Raw genomic sequence first — 16959 nt, 5'->3', positions numbered from 1 at the left:
GCACAAAACCGCCGACAGTAGATAAACGTCGGCGCTGCACAAAGCCCAGCAAGCGCCAACGTTTATCTACTGTGGGCGGTCGTGAAGAGGTTAATAACCCCATGTTTCCGCCAGGAATTACGTTTCGGAACCACTCGTGGTGGCACCAGAATAAACTAACTAGGCTGCAGAATTTATCGACTCACTTTAAATGTCAAAACAAGAGAGTTTGTCGCGAAATATCAAGTCCCGAGGTCTGAGGCTTTCAGACTGGAACAGTAGGCTCACCAAACATAAAACCTACAACGCACGAGTATGACCCTCTGGGTAACGGCCTTACATCCCAACTCTATTCTATATTTAATCAACCTAGAGACGGCTCTAAACTGAATCTATGGAGCAGTGGGACCTACAGATCTCCCTCACACCTCAAAGGTGGTACAGGCGTTACGAGAATATAATGAGGGGTAGCAATCAAGTTTCACTCACTGAAACATCTCTTAAACTGTTCCATAGGATTCACTACGTACCTCGCTTCCTACACGATATCTACCACTCAGTCCCTGGCGGTTGTTTTAGAGGGTGCACGGATAATGGGGATACCCCCCACATATGGTGGACAGGCCCAATAGTAAAGTCTCTCTGGAAAGATGTGGTAAAACTAATTGACAATATATTGGGTAAGAAATTGCCTCTGTCGCCGTCAGTACTACTGCTGGGAGACAGACCAATCAATGCCAATACTGGGACCTGCCGTCTTATTGACTTTATTGCTATGGCAACGAGGAACCACATAGCTAGCAGATGGAAGACTAGTACGCTATCAATAACGCAGGTGAAGAGAAGGGTTAATTTGATAATGTTATACGAGAAAATAGAAGCCATCAGATCTGATTCACACGACGCTTTTCGAAATATCTGGGACCCCTGGATTCAGGCTTATGGGGATGATCTCTTTATCTGCATAGCGGCTGACATGGTAGCTGTCTCCTACAATTATAGTCTCTAAACAAACTCTCTAGCACCTCCCGTCTATTTACTCTATTGACACCCAGGACACTCTCCCCCCACTCCCTCCCCACCTCGTTAAGACTAGATTAGTCGTGTTATAATTCTTCTTCTACAAGTTTCTATACATTTAGATTACGAAGTGAAGGATAACGTATGACATATTGTGTCTTTTCTTGTATATTTCCCCCTGCGAGGGGATCCTTGTATTCTAATATGAATGTATTTCATGTTTTATGAGGTTTCCTTTTCAATAAAACCATTGAAACTAAAATCAATGGAAAATGAAAACCGCAGCATGTCAATTCTTTGTGCGGATTCCGCTGCGGTTTGGCACCTGCTCCATGGCAGGTGTCAAACCGCAGGGGAAAACCGCAGGCTAAACCACAGAAAAACTGCATATAAACCACAGGTCTTTTGACCTGCGGTTTTTTACAAATCCGCAGGACAATCCGCAGCGTGTGCACACAGCCTTACATTCCAAAATCTGCAGTTTCAAGGGATCCGTAAAAAAAAACTGAACAAACGGATGGAAAAAACGGATGCAACTGATTAAACGGATCCGTTTTTCTGGCGGATCCACTAGACGAATCAGTTGCATCCGTTTTTCACTAATTTCGAAGGATCCGTCATTCCGTCAAAACGGCGGATTTTGACTGACGCTGAAAACTGAAGTGTGAAACAGGCCTTACTGGGCTCTGCTAGATCGGCAGCAGAGAAAACTGAAATTGTATCACAACTGCTGCACCCAGCATATTGACACATCCTTGGAATCAAGCTTTCTGTTTCTTCATTATGATGCTGTCGGATTACACAGCAAATACCTGCTGACAGATTCGCTTTAATGAATGAGGGGAGCTACAATAGCCAAAACATTTTTCTAGAAGCTTATTAAAAACTGATCAGCCCCATAACATTAAACCCACAAGCCAAATATTATGTAGACTCCTCTTGTGCCACAAGGGCCTTTGATGGTGTCCTGTATTATCCGGAACTAACACAAACCCAATATATCTTTTAAAGAGGATCTGTTTCTCTGTTTCATTATACAAAATACATATCTTATTGAGAGGCTCTATTGGATCTGATGATGCTAGAGTACTTACTTTGAAAATCTATATAAGAATGGCTGAATACGCTTTTATTATCTACTGCTTATATAGCTCCATCATATTCCACAGCGCTTTACATACAGACATTATCACCACTGTCCCCGATGGGGCTCACAATCTAAATTCCCTATCAGTATGTCTTTGGAGCGTGGGAGGAAATCAGAAAACCCGGAGGAAACCCACACAAACACGGGGAGAACATACAAACTCCTTGCAGATGTTGTCCTTGGTGGGATTTGATCCCAGGGCCCCAGTGCTGCAAGGCTTGCACCACTGAGACATTGTACTCCTTTGTGAAAAGTTTCCCGCTTAATAATATAAGGAGCAATTTTTTAACTTCTAAAATGCTCATTATCATTTGAGCATGCATACATAAATTCTGATAGGGATTTTCAGAGAAAGTCCACCAGTCTCATCAGGTCTGTGATCTGTTTAGTAATTTATACAGTTTGGCTTCTGAAAAATCTTGTAGCAGATCTGATTTACAGTGCACTGCGAAAGTATTCGGCTCCCTGGAACTTTTCAACCTTTTCCCACATATCATGCTTCAAACATAATGTTACCAAATGTAAATTTTGGGTGAAGAATCAACAAGTGGGACACAATTGTGAAGTTGAACGAAATGTACTGATTATTTTACATTTTCGTGGAAATTCAAAAACTGAAAAGTGGAGCGTGCAATATTATTGCATGGTCGAGTCGACCAGAAGAAAGTCTTTACTGAGGAAAATGTCACAAAATATCTCACCTACAATACGCAAAACAGCACAGAGACAAGCCTCAAAACTTCTGGAACTAGGTAATTTGAACTGATGAGACCAAAATTGAACAATGCGCTTTCTCCCTCAATTTCTTATGTGTAATGGGTATCACGCCATCAATCCCCATATTGTATATTATTGGCCTGCATCTCCCCTGATGATCTAGCCAAGTGAAATGCTTTGGGAGACGACCTTTGGGGTTAAAATACGTATGGTCCTTGGGTATGTCCATGCGGCGGGGTAATGCGCGGATATTTGTGAAAGCCTCCCCTAGTGCATGTGGATTAACTGCACCCCTGAAGCACCACGATCTGGTCAAATGAAGGAATGATATTGGGTGAGATCATTCCTTAGATTCATTTATGGTGTCTGCTATTACTCAGTAGGGTTTGGATCCAACTGTGATGAACAATTTCTATTTAAAGGATTTTACCTACTGGTTGTGTTGAAGGGTATAGGGTTGAAAGAATTCTTTCCATGCTCCCTTACCCATGTCGCTATATTTTTCATCACTGGAGCGAGTAATGTTTTCTATATGATTTTTTTGGTGTGTCGTATGTTATACATGTTTTTGTTGGTTTTTATGAACCCTTGGGGTTTTATCTTTATCATGAATATTAAAAGTTACATTTTATCCGCACATCTACCTTGCTTTTCATATACCCTCATTGATTGGTAGACTCATTGTTTTTTCTAGAATTTGAAACCTGCCTGGACATGTGCTGCCATGAGCAGGGGGACCTTGCGTGCCCTGCAGGATTTTAATCCACGAAGGCGTTGTGTGTTACTATCTGTAATGTTTGAGACTGTGGTCCCAGCTCTCTTCAGGTCATTGACCAGGTCCTCCCGTGTAATTCTGGGTGATTCCTGACCTTTCTCAGAATCATCCTTACCCCACGAGGCGAGATCTTGCATGGAGCCACACGTTGAGGAAGACTGACAATTTGTGTTTCTTCCATTTTCTAATATGCCAACAGTTGTTGCCTTCTCACCAAGCAGCTTGCCTATTGTCCTATAGCCCATCCCAGCCTTGTGCAGGTCTACGATTTTGTCCCCGATGTCCTTAGACAGATCTTTAGTCTTGCCCATGGTGGAGAGGTTGGAGTGTGATTGATTTGAGTGCATGGACAGGTGTCTTTTATACAGGCAACAAGTTCATACAGGTGCCATTAATACAGGTAATGAGTGCAGAGTAGGAGAGATTCTTAGGCTGTGTGCACACGCTGCGGATTTTGCTGCGGTTCCGCAGCGGTTTTGGCCGCTGCGGACCCGCAGCAGTTTCTGCTGCGGTGTACAGTACAATGATTCCCTATGGGAATCAAAAACCGCAGTGCAGACGGTGCGGAATTTTCCGCGCGGATTATCTGCGGTTTTCAATCCGCAGAAAGAATTGACATGTCAATTCTTTCTGCGGATTCTCCTGCGGTTTGCCATCTCCTCCATTAAGGAGATGAAAAACCGCAGGGCAAAACCGCAGAGCAATCCGCAGGTAAAACCGCAGGTCTTTTGACCTGCGGTTTCACCTGCGGATTGTACAAAATCCGCGCGGATGAATCCGCACCTTTTCCGCAGCGTGTGCACACAGCCTTAAAGAAAAACTAACAGGTCTGTGAGAGACAGAATTCTTGCTGGTTGGTAGGTGATCAAATATTTCATGCAATAAAATGCAATTTAATTATGTAAGAATCATACAATGTGATTTTCTGCTTTTTTATTTTTATATTCTGTCTCTCACAGTTGAAGTTTACCTACGATAAAAAATTACAGACTTCTCCAAACTTTGTGGGCGGGAAAACTTGCAATATTGGCAGTGAATCAAATACTTATTTTCCCCACTGTACATAGGTTCACCATTTTTAATGACATTTATGTATTCTGTATGAAAATAAATTGATACTTTTTGTATTCTGTAGGTTCCATTAACAGATAAGTAGGCATCTCTGGAGCATCGCATCCTCACTATTTAGGCACAGCAGTGTTTCATTTGGCTGTCCACTCACTTCCAATAGGGTCGAGCTCCAATACCAGGCACAGCGACACATACAGGCCTGATTAAACAATCTAGGGTAGCATGGCACTTGGTAGATACAATGACAGCCTCCCATAGTCTCTGGCTGTATATGATCCACATTACTTGGTCTTTGCTGTTAAATATTAGACCAGGCATGTCCTTAGACCTCTATTTGGTCTTGGCCATGGTGGAGAAGTTGGAGTTTGAGCGTATGGACAGGCATGTTTTATACAACTAATGAACTCGCGAGGGGCGCACGTGGCTACTCCCCCGGGCGATCGTGGCTACTGCCCCGGGCAATTGCGATGGGCGCGCGTGGCTACTGCCCCGGGCAATCGCGAGGGGCGCGCGTGCCTACTGCCCCGGGCAATCGCGAGGGGCGCACGTGGCTACTCCCCCGGGCAATCGCGAGGGGCTACTGCCCCGGGCAATCGCGAGGGGCGCGCGTGCCTACTGCCCCGGGCAATCGCGAGGGGCGCGCGTGGCTACTCCCCCGGGCAATCGTGAGGGGCTACTGCCCCGGGCAATTGCGATGGGCGCGCGTGGCTACTGCCCCGGGCGATCGCGAGGGGCGAGCATGCCTACTCCTCCGGGCGATCGCGGCTACTGCCCTGGGCAATTGCGAGGGGCGCGTGTGGCTACTCATTTGTCAGCCATTTGACACACTCTCCTTCACATCTCCGATGTGACATGTAATTCAGTGTCAATAAACATTCATCATTATCCCGCAGAGTGCGACCTTTTTCTCTTGGAAACTACAGGTCACATATAACAGCTGAACCCTCTCAGTTGTGCATTTCCCACATACATGGCAGTGAGGTGCTCAGTGGTGGGGCGGTCATGCACCTGCTCCTATAGACCCCCTGTCCAGCAGGGATGCTGATACCAGTAATGACCGAGGACATTACCTGCACGTCGCTGAGCTCCACCCGGATATACAACTCGTGGTGCCGCTGTGCCCAGTACACCTGCGGGGTCAGACTCATCCTGCCACCTTGCTGACTGCTTCTGCTACTAGAACAATCCGAGCCAGCAACCGTCCTGACACTGCTCTACCCTGTGGGCGGGGCCAGAGACTGAGGACGGCCATATTGATTAAGGGCATAAGTGCAATAGAAAACAGACAGTATCCATGATAACTGAGGGCAAGCCTGGTTAGAAAATAAAAACATAAGTAGGGACAGAGGCCGCCTTCTTTCTCGCACAGAGGTGCGTGCCGATAACGGAGAGTCGCACAGAGCCTGGGCTCCAGCACGGAGCTCCGGCCAGTGTACGAGCGCCTCCGGCCAGCAGGGGGAGCCCGCGCACGCTTCTCTCCGCCGTTCTCCAGGAAGCGGATGTGTGAGCGGCAGTTGTACTGGGAGTGAGAGCAGCCAAGTCATAACCGGGGACACGGAGAGAACAGGAGCCGGGCTCGGCTGCTACACCGTCTTCTTCCACATGCTAGGTGAGCTGTCCTGGGCGGGAAACGTGTGACGCTGGGTGGGGTGTTAGGGATGTATGGCGGCGGGGAGGGCAGTGCGAGGGCTCGCCTCTCGCCTGTATACGGCCCCCGTGCCACACCACCCCCCCCACCATCCAGCTCCTGTGGCCCCCCCCCCCCTCCCATACGGCTCCTGTGCCACACCATCTCCCCCCACTGTATACGTCTCCTGTGCCACACCGTCTCCCCCCCCCCCCCCCGTATACGTCTCCTGTGCACCACCACCTCCCTCCCCCCCTGTATATGGCTCCTGTGCCACACCGTCTCCCCCCCCCCCCGTATACGTCTCCTGTGCACCACCACCTCCCTCCCCCCCTGTATACGGCTCCTGTGCCACACCACCTCCCTCCCCCCCTGTATACGGCTCCTGTGCCACACCACCTCCCTCCCCCCCTGTATACGGCTCCTGTGCCACACCACCTCCCTCCCCCCCTGTATACGGCTCCTGTGCCACACCACCTCCCTCCCCCCCTGTATACGGCTCCTGTGCCACACCACCTCCCTCCCCCCCTGTATACGGCTCCTGTGCCACACCACCTCCCTCCCCCCCCTGTATACGGCTCCTGTGCCACACCACCTCCCTCCCCCCCCTGTATACGGCTCCTGTGCCACACCACCTCCCTCCCCCCTGTATACGGCTCCTGTGCCACACCACCTCCCTCCCCCCCTGTATACGGCTCCTGTGCCACACCACCTCCCTCCCCCCCTGTATACGGCTCCTGTGCCACACCACCTCCCTCCCCCCCTGTATACGGCTCCTGTGCCACACCACCTCCCTCCCCCCCTGTATACGGCTCCTGTGCCACACCACCTCCCTCCCCCCCTGTATACGGCTCCTGTGCCACACCACCTCCCTCCCCCCCTGTGTACGGCTCCTGTGCCACACCACCTCCCTCCCCCCCTGTGTACGGCTCCTGTGCCACGCCACCTCCCTCCCCCCCTGTGTACGGCTCCTGTGCCACGCCACCTCCCTCCCCCCCTGTGTACGGCTCCTGTGCCACGCCACCTCCCTCCCCCCCTGTGTACGGCTCCTGTGCCACGCCACCTCCCTCCCCCCCTGTGTACGGCTCCTGTGCCACGCCACCTCCCTCCCCCCCTGTGTACGGCTCCTGTGCCACGCCACCTCCCTCCCCCCCTGTGTACGGCTCCTGTGCCACGCCACCTCCCTCCCCCCCTGTGTACGGCTCCTGTGCCACGCCACCTCCCTCCCCCCCTGTGTACGGCTCCTGTGCCACGCCACCTCCCTCCCCCCCTGTGTACGGCTCCTGTGCCACGCCACCTCCCTCCCCCCCTGTGTACGGCTCCTGTGCCACGCCACCTCCCTCCCCCCCTGTGTACGGCTCCTGTGCCACGCCACCTCCCTCCCCCCCTGTGTACGGCTCCTGTGCCACGCCACCTAAATGTCATTCACATTGGCAGGATGTAACATGGCGGCTGCTATGGAGACTGAGCCGGTTGGATTAGAGGTATTTGAGTCTGCAGAGAAAAGTGGGGGAGATCCAAAACCGGAGCCCTTCTATGTGGAGCGTCATTCATGGAGTCAGATGAGGAAGCTGCTTGCAGACACCAGGAAATACCATGGATACATGATGGCCAAAGCCCCGCACAGCTTCACGTTTGTGAAGAGGAATGACCCAGATAGCCCTCACTCTGATCGCATGTACTATCTGGGTATGTGTAAGTATCCCCATATTTCTGTAAGTCTTAGCCTTGTGAATACTTTACATGCTTCCCTTATAGCTAGCCATATACACTGGATGTGTATCAGCCAAATCCTATTGGTTTTTAATGTGCCCCGTTAACAATACCCATTTGGGAAGACCTCTTTCTAGCAATATTGTCCATTGACCTCATGGAGGGCGAGTGGCTGCAGGACATCTTTACCATTGTTCATCAGCATCCATAGACTTTGCATTGTTCATCCTGTAACATGTAGATTTTTCTTTCCACGAATGACAATGTTAAATGTTCTTGCAGAGGAGTTATCTTTCAAAGTCAGGGAATAGAAAGTTACTGGTGACGAGTGTCATGTCGTATGTGGGTACAGTGTATTCTCATCTGACACCTAGAGCCTCCATAGGTGGCATTGAGGTTCACTGTAGTCACAAATGCAGGGTTAGGTTTCAGGTTCAGTGAAAGGTTTTCTGATTTTTCGAAAACACCTTTCCCGCGGCTGCAGTTCGTTTTAAAAACAAACGCACTGCTTCATTCACCCTCCCCAGGTCCTGCCCAAGTGCTCCTCCGTTGCTCGTGGCGTCTGTTCTTACTTGCAGCACTGGAGTGACATTGACAGCGCTGCGGGCAATCGGTAAGCTTAGCTGCTCTGCCGGAGTTGATGGCACAAGCAGCACAGGGCCGATGTGCAATCTTATTGGCCGCAGCGTTGTCGATGCGATGCACAAAATAAGACATCGAGAGCAGTGGTGGAAACTTAATGAGGGTTTATTTTGTTTAACACACTGAAGCCAGAAGGGAGTTTACAAAACTGGAAAATCCCTTTAAATGAATTATATCTAGTGATGAAGAAATCATTTCTCAGAATCACCACTTGTAACCAGGAAGGTGAATTGTCAGTCACAGTTCACATGTGAGTTTCATGCTTTAGGTTTTCATCCATTGAGTGGAGGGGGGGGTCTACTACAAAATGCACTGAAAATTCTAGGTATAGTGCAGACTAGATTTAGGGCAAGCCGTGTCTTGTATCATGGTCACTGGATGAAGGTACAGCTATGCTAACTCTATATCTGAACCATACAACCACCATCACACTGATCTCCAAACCATAAATCTTAGGCAATGTTCACATGTAACTGAATTAATCTGACATATACCGTATTTACAATTGGGTCGTTAATGGAAATCCAAGGCTAGTGCTGGGGATATTGCAGCAGTTGTGCAGTGTGCTGTACTGCAGATACATATTACGATTAACCCCACTTTCATTTCAAGGGGGTAATCCTCGGCTTTTCTGCATAGAATTTGCAGAAAGTGTAAGTAGCGCGCTACTTATCTCCACTGACCTGTGTTTTTTTTTTTTTTGTTTTTTTTTTTTAATTTATTTTTTTATTCTTTATCCATATTATGTTGAGGATGTCTATTCATTTACTTAGACTGTATATCACCTCCGATGGAGCCCCAATATCCATAGGTGGTCTTCTGCTAGCAGATCACACTACAGGGGATCTAGTGTGATGTTTTTACTTTTCTTGTAAATCTGACTTGTGGTATAACCTCGGCATATGGATGCAGGCATGGGTAGATGTTGGTACAAATCAGATTGATGTGAAACTCCTTCCACATAATGACATTGCAGCATGGCTCCTCCGTGTACTGCCCTAATAGACCAGGCACTATTGTAGTGTACTACTTAATGTCTGCATATAACAGTTACTTATCTCACACTTTGTGTTTAGCGATGTCTGGAGAAAACCGAGAGAATACTCTATTTTACTCTGAGATCCCAAAGAACATAAACCGCGGCGCCGTCCTCATGCTGTCCTGGAAGCCTCTGCTAGATACTTTTCAGGTGAGACCTCAGTGTGAGGTGCACGGCGAGTTAGCACCTAGACATGTCCTTTTCTCTAGCTTAACCCATCTCTTGGCTCGCTCAACTTATGTTTTTCACCAAAACAATGGCGCACGTGTTATGCCAGCAGTTATAGGGATATTTAGGCTGGTGTGCCCCTTTGTCTTCCTTCCCTTTACTAGACACTTTCAATACTGTACTATGGCATAAAAATGCATCATTTTCTGCACAGCGTGTCTGTGACATTTTCTGTCTTTTGCCTAGTTCTGGTGGTTTGGTTTAGTCGCAGAGCTTTTCATTTTGGTGGGTGGGGTATGTATTATGGCAGCCAATCCAACTTCACTGTTCCTCTTTTAGGCCACGCCTGATTACGGGATGTATTCTCGGGAAGAAGAGCTGCTTCGGGAAAGGAAGCGTATTGGTACAGTGGGCATTTCTGCGTTTGATTATCATGCAAAGAGTGGAACTTTCCTATTCCAAGCGGGAAGCGCCATCTATACTGTCCGCGATGGAGGCACCCGTGGATTTACGGTAAGCAGAAAAGCTGCATTCTGTATGTTCCTTCTGTTGAAACCTGCTTAACCTGTTTGTATCATCAGGGCTTTATTTTATTGATACATACTACAGAGAAATATCTGTAGAGGATGATGCAAAGCTCTGTGTTCGAAAATGCAGTGCCTTGAAAGTCTTCATACCCTGTGAACTTTTCCATATTTTTTTCACGTTACACCTACAAATTTAAATTTTTTTTTTCTCGTTCGCCTTATTGGGGGACACAGAGACCTTGGGTGTATGCTGCTGCCACTAGATGGCTGACACTATGCACAAAAAAAGATAGCTCCTCCTCCGCAGTGTACACCCCACCGACCGGCAGAGAATTCCTCAGTTTAGCTTAGTGTCAGTAGGAGGTCGACACGGGTCTTTTATTAGACCCATATCTACCGCGTCGTTCCTTTTCAGGTTCTACGGAGGGATACAGAGTGAAAAGTCACATCTGTACTCCCACATGGAGTCTGCAAGTACAGCGTGTACTGCCACCCCGTATCCTTGCAGTTCTCCGTGGCAGGACCAGCCAGACGGACGCCGACACCAAGACGTGCCAGCGACTCCAGGGGTCCTTGTCGCCAGTCTCCCTCCCACTCGCCTACCAGAGCCTGTCGGTTGGATGAGACGCAAGACTTCTTCAGACAGGTAACGGATCGTGGATGGGTGAGTATTAGGCCCCGGCTTCATATTTATTTACCTGGCTGCCCATTCCCGACGGTCACCTCTTCAATGGTCAGGGGTAGGCGCTGCGGTCGCTCGCAGTCGCCACAAGGCTATAGGCAGCTCAATGTTGCTGGGCATCCCCCCCCCCCTTCCCTCCCCCCTTTCTGGGTACAGGGAGCACAGGGTTTTTTCCCATTGGGAGCAACTGCGGCGTCCCACTTTTTCGGACCTCCGCGCCGACCCCCTGCTGACAGGCGGCCGCCGCAACTAATTTAGGCCCCGGCTTCAGTTCGGGCCTACCGCTGCGTCGCGGCCACGCCCCCCGCCCCTTTCTTCTAAGCGGGCTTCTCTCCCGCTCTTCCCAGGCCCTCCCACCGCCTGTCCTTCACCTGCCCAGCCTGTTATTGGCTAGAGGGCGGTGAATCGTTAACCCTGCGTGGTGCTCCGCCCTCCCTCCTCTCCTAAGGCGCGCTTTTTCTCAGGACGGCGCCATTTTCCCAGCCTGTTAGCCGGGCACCAGCTCCTCACTGGACAGCATCTTCTCCAGCTGTTTTTTTTTCAGGAAGTCTGTCGGCCGGATTTCGCTCTGACCTGCATCCACTGACAGGTCGCAGAGCATCGCTTCTGGGGACACCGGACCGTGAGTAGCTCTGCACTGCAGACTGACCCTTCTCCGCCCTCTGTCCCCCAACCTTCCGGCATTACCTCAGCTTTTCACTATGTCTAAGTCTGATCGTACCCGCTCTACCGCCCCCCCCTGCACTTTAGTCAAGTACTTTGCATGTTCTTCGTGCAATCGCAAACTTCCCTCAGGCCAGTCCACTCCCCTCTGCCTGGATTGTAGCAATCCAATTCAGCCTGACGCCGTCCAGGAGCCATCTGCGGCCCCAGGTGAGAGTGAGCCCCCCATGCCTGGCTGGGCCTCCTCGCTATCTCAATCAGTGGCAGACCTCACCAGGGTGTCTCAGTCCCTGGTGGCCGTTCTTGATAAGTTGCCCCTGGACTCTTCAGCAGGGCCAAGCAGGTCCCAAATTGTTCCATCTGAATCAGCCAGCGGTAGTCGCAAAAGACCCAGGCAAGATTCCCAGCCGGAATCCTCTCCTAGTCCCATCTTACCGCATAGCCCTTCTCACCAGTCTCCCTCTCGGGCCTCCTCTCCCGAGTCAGGGGAAGCGCTTTCGGACAGGTCATCTGAGGGGATTTTAGAGCTGGATTCAGACCAGGATGCAAGCATGAAGGTCACAGTGCAGGACCTCATTGCTGCGATCCATCATACCTTCGATATTGCTGACTCCCCTGCGAAATCCTCAGATCAGGAGGTTTCGTTCAGACGGGCAGAAACTCCCTCCAGGGTTTTTCCTTTCCATTCCCAGTTTGGGAAAATTTTTACCAAGGAAAGAGAGGATCCGACCAGATGCTTTCAAAGAGGAAAACGTCTCGGCATACTCTACCCATTTGCTAAGGAGCTCACGGACAACTGGTCGGCCTCTCCCTCGGTCGATCCGCCCGTGTCCAGGCTATCCAATAACACGGTTCTCCCGCTTTCAGGCGTGGCGTCCCTAAAGGATTCTAATGACAGGATTATAGAATCCCTGGCGAAGTCTGCCTTTGAAGCGGCTTCAGCGGCGGTGTGTCCAATCTTTGCTTCATCCTGGACAGCAAAGACCATAGCCACGTGGGCAGACGACCTTCGGCAGGGCATCTTAGATAAGGCGCAACCGGAGCATTTGGCCAATCTCGCCAATCAGATCTCCCATGCTGGGGACTATCTTCTCTCCGCTTCCTTGGATGCTGCATCCTGTGCAGTTCAGGCGTCAAGCAACGTTATTGCAATTCGACGTACACTTTGGCTAAAGGCATGGCAAGCGGACTTGTCTTCTAAAAAGTCCCTCACTAACCTGCCTTTTCAGGGGGTGCGCCTCTTTGGGTCCCAATTGGACCAGATTATTAAGGACGCCACCGGAGGCACGAGTTCACTCCTCCCTCAGTCCAAGCCTCGCAGACCCCCACTAAGGCGTCAGTTTCGACCCTTTCGGACTTTCCGCCGTTTCAATACGGCGGACAACTCCTCCAGCCAACAGAGACCGCAGGCTCGCCAGGAGAGAAGGAAAGTTTCCTTCAGACCCACTCCTTCCTGGCGACCCCACTCCTCCCAGGGCAGACCGTCCAGATCTAGATCTGGACGGTCTACTTCAGCATGACTATCATCGGGCACGCGAAGGGCCTTTCCAATTGGGAGGTCGACTTCTTTCCTTCAGGGACGTTTGGCTGGCCGCCGTGGAGGACGCCTGGGTCAGGGAGGTCGTATCCTCAGGATACAAGATAGAGTTCGTCTCTCTCCCACGGGATCGTTTCTTCGAATCCCGGCCTCCAAAGGATCCAGCCTTGATCCCGGGGTTCTCTACAGCTATCGCCGCTCTCCTCAGTTCCGGGGTGATTGTGCCCGTTCCCGAATCGGAGCGCTTCACGGGGTTCTACTCGAACCTGTTTGTAGTGCCGAAAAAAGACGGCGCAGTTCGACCCATCTTGGATCTCAAGCTGCTCAACAAGAGGGTCCGCCTTCGCCACTTCCGCATTGAGTCGCTTCGCTCGGTCATCGCCTCCATGGAGGAGCAGGAATTCATGTGCTCAATAGACATCCAAGATGCCTATTTACATGTTCCAATTTTCTCCGGACATCAGAAGTTCCTGCGCTTTGCGATTCGACAGCACCACTACCAGTTTGTCGCACTGCCCTTCGGTCTTGCCACCGCTCCCAGAGTCTTCACGAAGATCATGGCTGCGTTGATGGCTTTGTTGAGAGTCAGAGGCCTCGTTCTTTTCCCGTACCTAGACGATATTCTGATCAAGGCTCCCTCATTCCAACAGGCTCACCAAAGTTTGTCAATCGTCCTGGACACTCTTTCCAATTTCGGGTGGATCGTCAACAGGAAAAAGTCCTGTCTGGTTCCTACCCAACGCCTGGTCTTTCTAGGTCTTCTGTTCGACACTCGTCGGTCAAGGGTCTTTCTCCCACAAGAAAAGATTCTCTCTGCAGCAGGAAGTACGATCGCTGCAGACCTCGCGATTCCCATCCCTCCGTACAGCCATGAGGGTCCTGGGAAAGATGGTCGCAGCGATAGAGGCAGTTCCCTTTGCCCAATTTCACGCCAGGCCTCTCCAGCAGGCCATTCTGTCGAAATGGAACAGGTCGCCTCGGTCCCTGGATCGCCCTGTCCATCTTTCTTACCGGATCAAGCGGTCTCTCAACTGGTGGTTGTCGTCACCTCTCATTCTATCGGGTCGATCCTTCCTTCCCATTCACTGGCAGATAGTAACCACAGATGCCAGTCTCCTCGGTTGGGGTGCTGTGTTCCGCAACCACACTGTTCAGGGTCGATGGTCGAATCGGGAATCAGCGCTACCGATCAACGTTCTGGAGATTCGAGCGATCCATCTTGCTCTGGTCCACTGGGAAAGGCTCCTCAAGGGACTACCGGTACGGATTCAGACAGACAACGCCACAGCGGTGGCATATGTCAACCGCCAAGGGGGAACACGGAGTGTTTCAGCCCTGGCGGAGGTGTCCAAGATTCTTCGTTGGGCGGAGATTTTCGTCCCGACAATTTCCGCGGTTCACTTTCCCGGCGTAGACAACTGGGCCGCCGATTTTCTCAGCCGCGAGGGTCTCGCGGCGGGAGAATGGTCCCTACATCCGGAAGTGTTTCATCTGCTCTGCCTTCGGTGGGGAACCCCGGATGTAGACCTCATGGCGTCTCGCCTCAACAGGAAAGTCCCACAATTCGTGTCCAGGTCTCGGGACCCTCTGGCAGTGGGCGCCGACGCCCTGGCCGTTCCTTGGTCCCAGTTCGAACTTCCCTACCTGTTCCCTCCTCTGCCTCTTCTTCCCAAGCTGTTGAAGAAGATCAAGGCAGAAGGACTTCCGGTCATTCTCATCGCCCCGAATTGGCCCAGAAGGTCTTGGTTCGCGGACATTGTCAACCTTCTCGCAGACGCCCCCTGGAAGCTTCCAGACAGAACAGATCTGCTGTCTCGGGGTCCGATTTGCCACCCCAATTCTCGGCTGCTCAATTTAACGGCGTGGCTGTTGAGACCGAGGTTCTGAAACGAGCAGGATTTTCCGACCACGTAATTCAGACCATGATCCGAGCCAGAAAGCCGTCATCTTCCAAGATTTACTAACGTACTTGGAAGGCCTATTTCACTTGGTGTGAGACCAATGACGTCGCGCCCATGTCCTTTTCGCTCCCTTCAGTCCTAGCGTTTCTTCAGGCAGGATTGGATGCGGGGCTTGCCCTCAGTTCCCTAAAGGGTCAAGTTTCGGCGCTGTCCATTCTGTTTCAGAAAACGTTGGCTTCCCGTCCTCAGGTTAAGACCTTTCTTCAGGGCGTGGCTCACACGGTCCCGCCGTACCTGGCGCCCGTGGATCCATGGGATCTTAATCTGGTTCTTGAGGTTCTGCAAGGTCCGCCCTTTGAACCCCTCAGGGATATTTCCCTTTCTCTCCTTTCTTGGAAGTTAGCCTTTCTGGTGGCCATCACCTCCGTCCGGCGCGTGTCGGAATTGGCAGCTCTTTCGTGCCGCTCTCCCTTTCTGGTTCTCCACCAGGATAAGGTAGTTCTGCGGCCTCCGCCCTCGTTCCTTCCGAAGTTGGTGTCCTCGTTTCACCTCAACGAGGATATCGTGCTCCCGTCCTTTTGTCCGAATCCAACTCATCCCCGAGAGCGGTCCTTGAACAAGCTGGACCTGGTTAGGGCGGTAAGAGTCTATCTGTCTAGGACGACTTCTTTGCGAAAGACAGTCTCTTTTCATTATCCCTGATGGAGCGCGGAAAGGTCACCCGGCGTCAAAAGCCACCATTGCTCGCTGGATCAGATCGGCTATCCTGGAAGCCTACCGTGTTAAGCGTCGCGGAGCCCCTCCGGGTATCAGGGCCCACTCTACTCGAGCAGTGGGTGCCTCCTGGGCGGTGCGCCACAGAGCTTCCGCACTGCAGCTTTGCAAAGCTGCAACATGGTCATCGGTTCACACGTTTGTGAAATTCTACAGAGTCCACACCTACGCTTCGGCGGACGCCAGCCTAGGTAGACGGATTCTGCAGGCCGCGGTGGTGAGTCCGCTGGCCTGATGGAAGTTTGTTTCCCACCCCAGGGACTGCTTTGGGACGTCCCAAGGTCTCTGTGTCCCCCAATAAGGCGAACGAGAAAACAGGATTTTTGGGTTGCTTACCGTAAAATCTGTTTCTCGGAGCCTTCATTGGGGGACACAGCACCCTCCCATGTTTTACAGCTCCTGTTCTTACTTTGGTTGAATGGTTACAGTTGAGTTGTTTATGTTGTCAACCTATTGTTACTTCTCCTACTGCTTTCTCACTAACTGAGGAATTCTCTGCCGGTCGGTGGGGTGTACACTGCGGAGGAGGAGCTATCTTTTTTTGTGCATAGTGTCAGCCTCCTAGTGGCAGCAGCATACACCCAAGGTCTCTGTGTCCCCCAATGAAGGCTCCGAGAAACAGATTTTACGGTAAGCAACCCAAAAATCCTGTTTTATTGGGATTTGGTGTGATATACTGAAACAAAGTAGCAAGTATTTGTGAAGTGGAAAGGCAATGATACCTGGTTTCCTAAATATTTTAAAAATATAAATCTGAAAATTGTGACATGCATTTGTATTCATCCCCCTTGAGTCAATACTTCGTAGGATCACCTTTCTCTGCAATTATTGCTTAACCCCTTAATGTCCAATGAAGGACATCAGGCATCTCCTCTGCTTTGAGGGCTCCAGCGGTGAGCCCGCATCAAAGCCGGGATATGTCAGCTGACATGTGCCCGCAATAGGCGCGAGCGGAATCGCCGTCCGCCCGCGCCTAT

General features: G+C 50.9%; 2 protein-coding genes across 3 annotated transcripts in view; one reads left to right on the top strand and one right to left on the bottom strand.

The window, feature by feature from the left end:
* HACD3 (3-hydroxyacyl-CoA dehydratase 3) overlaps positions 1 to 5943 on the bottom strand; it is a 69589-nt gene extending 63646 nt beyond the window's left edge. The window contains exon 1 of the mRNA XM_073568872.1: positions 5780 to 5943. Coding sequence (XP_073424973.1) covers positions 5780 to 5857 — 78 coding nt within the window. The 5' untranslated portion in view covers positions 5858 to 5943. The remainder of the gene's footprint in view (positions 1 to 5779) is intronic.
* A 118-nt stretch (positions 5944 to 6061) lies between these two features.
* Positions 6062 to 16959, top strand: part of DPP8 (dipeptidyl peptidase 8) — a 63515-nt gene continuing 52617 nt past the window's right edge. The window contains exons 1-4 of one of the 2 annotated variants that reach the window (XM_073568870.1): positions 6062 to 6318; positions 7774 to 8025; positions 9768 to 9880; positions 10238 to 10411. In XM_073568870.1, the coding sequence (XP_073424971.1) occupies positions 6312 to 6318; positions 7774 to 8025; positions 9768 to 9880; positions 10238 to 10411 (546 nt within the window). In that variant the 5' untranslated portion in view covers positions 6062 to 6311. Of the gene's footprint in view, positions 6319 to 7773; positions 8032 to 9767; positions 9881 to 10237; positions 10412 to 16959 lie in introns of both variants that reach the window. The other variant, XM_073568871.1, reaches the window with a different exon arrangement.

This window comes from Dendrobates tinctorius, unplaced genomic scaffold (assembly GCF_039654945.1).
Source record: "Dendrobates tinctorius isolate UK_male_01 unplaced genomic scaffold, ASM3965494v1 ptg000022l, whole genome shotgun sequence".
In the NCBI taxonomy this organism is placed as follows: Eukaryota; Metazoa; Chordata; class Amphibia; order Anura; family Dendrobatidae; genus Dendrobates; species Dendrobates tinctorius.
Note: the sequence above shows the minus strand (reverse complement) of the source record. Positions and strands in the feature narration are given on the sequence as shown.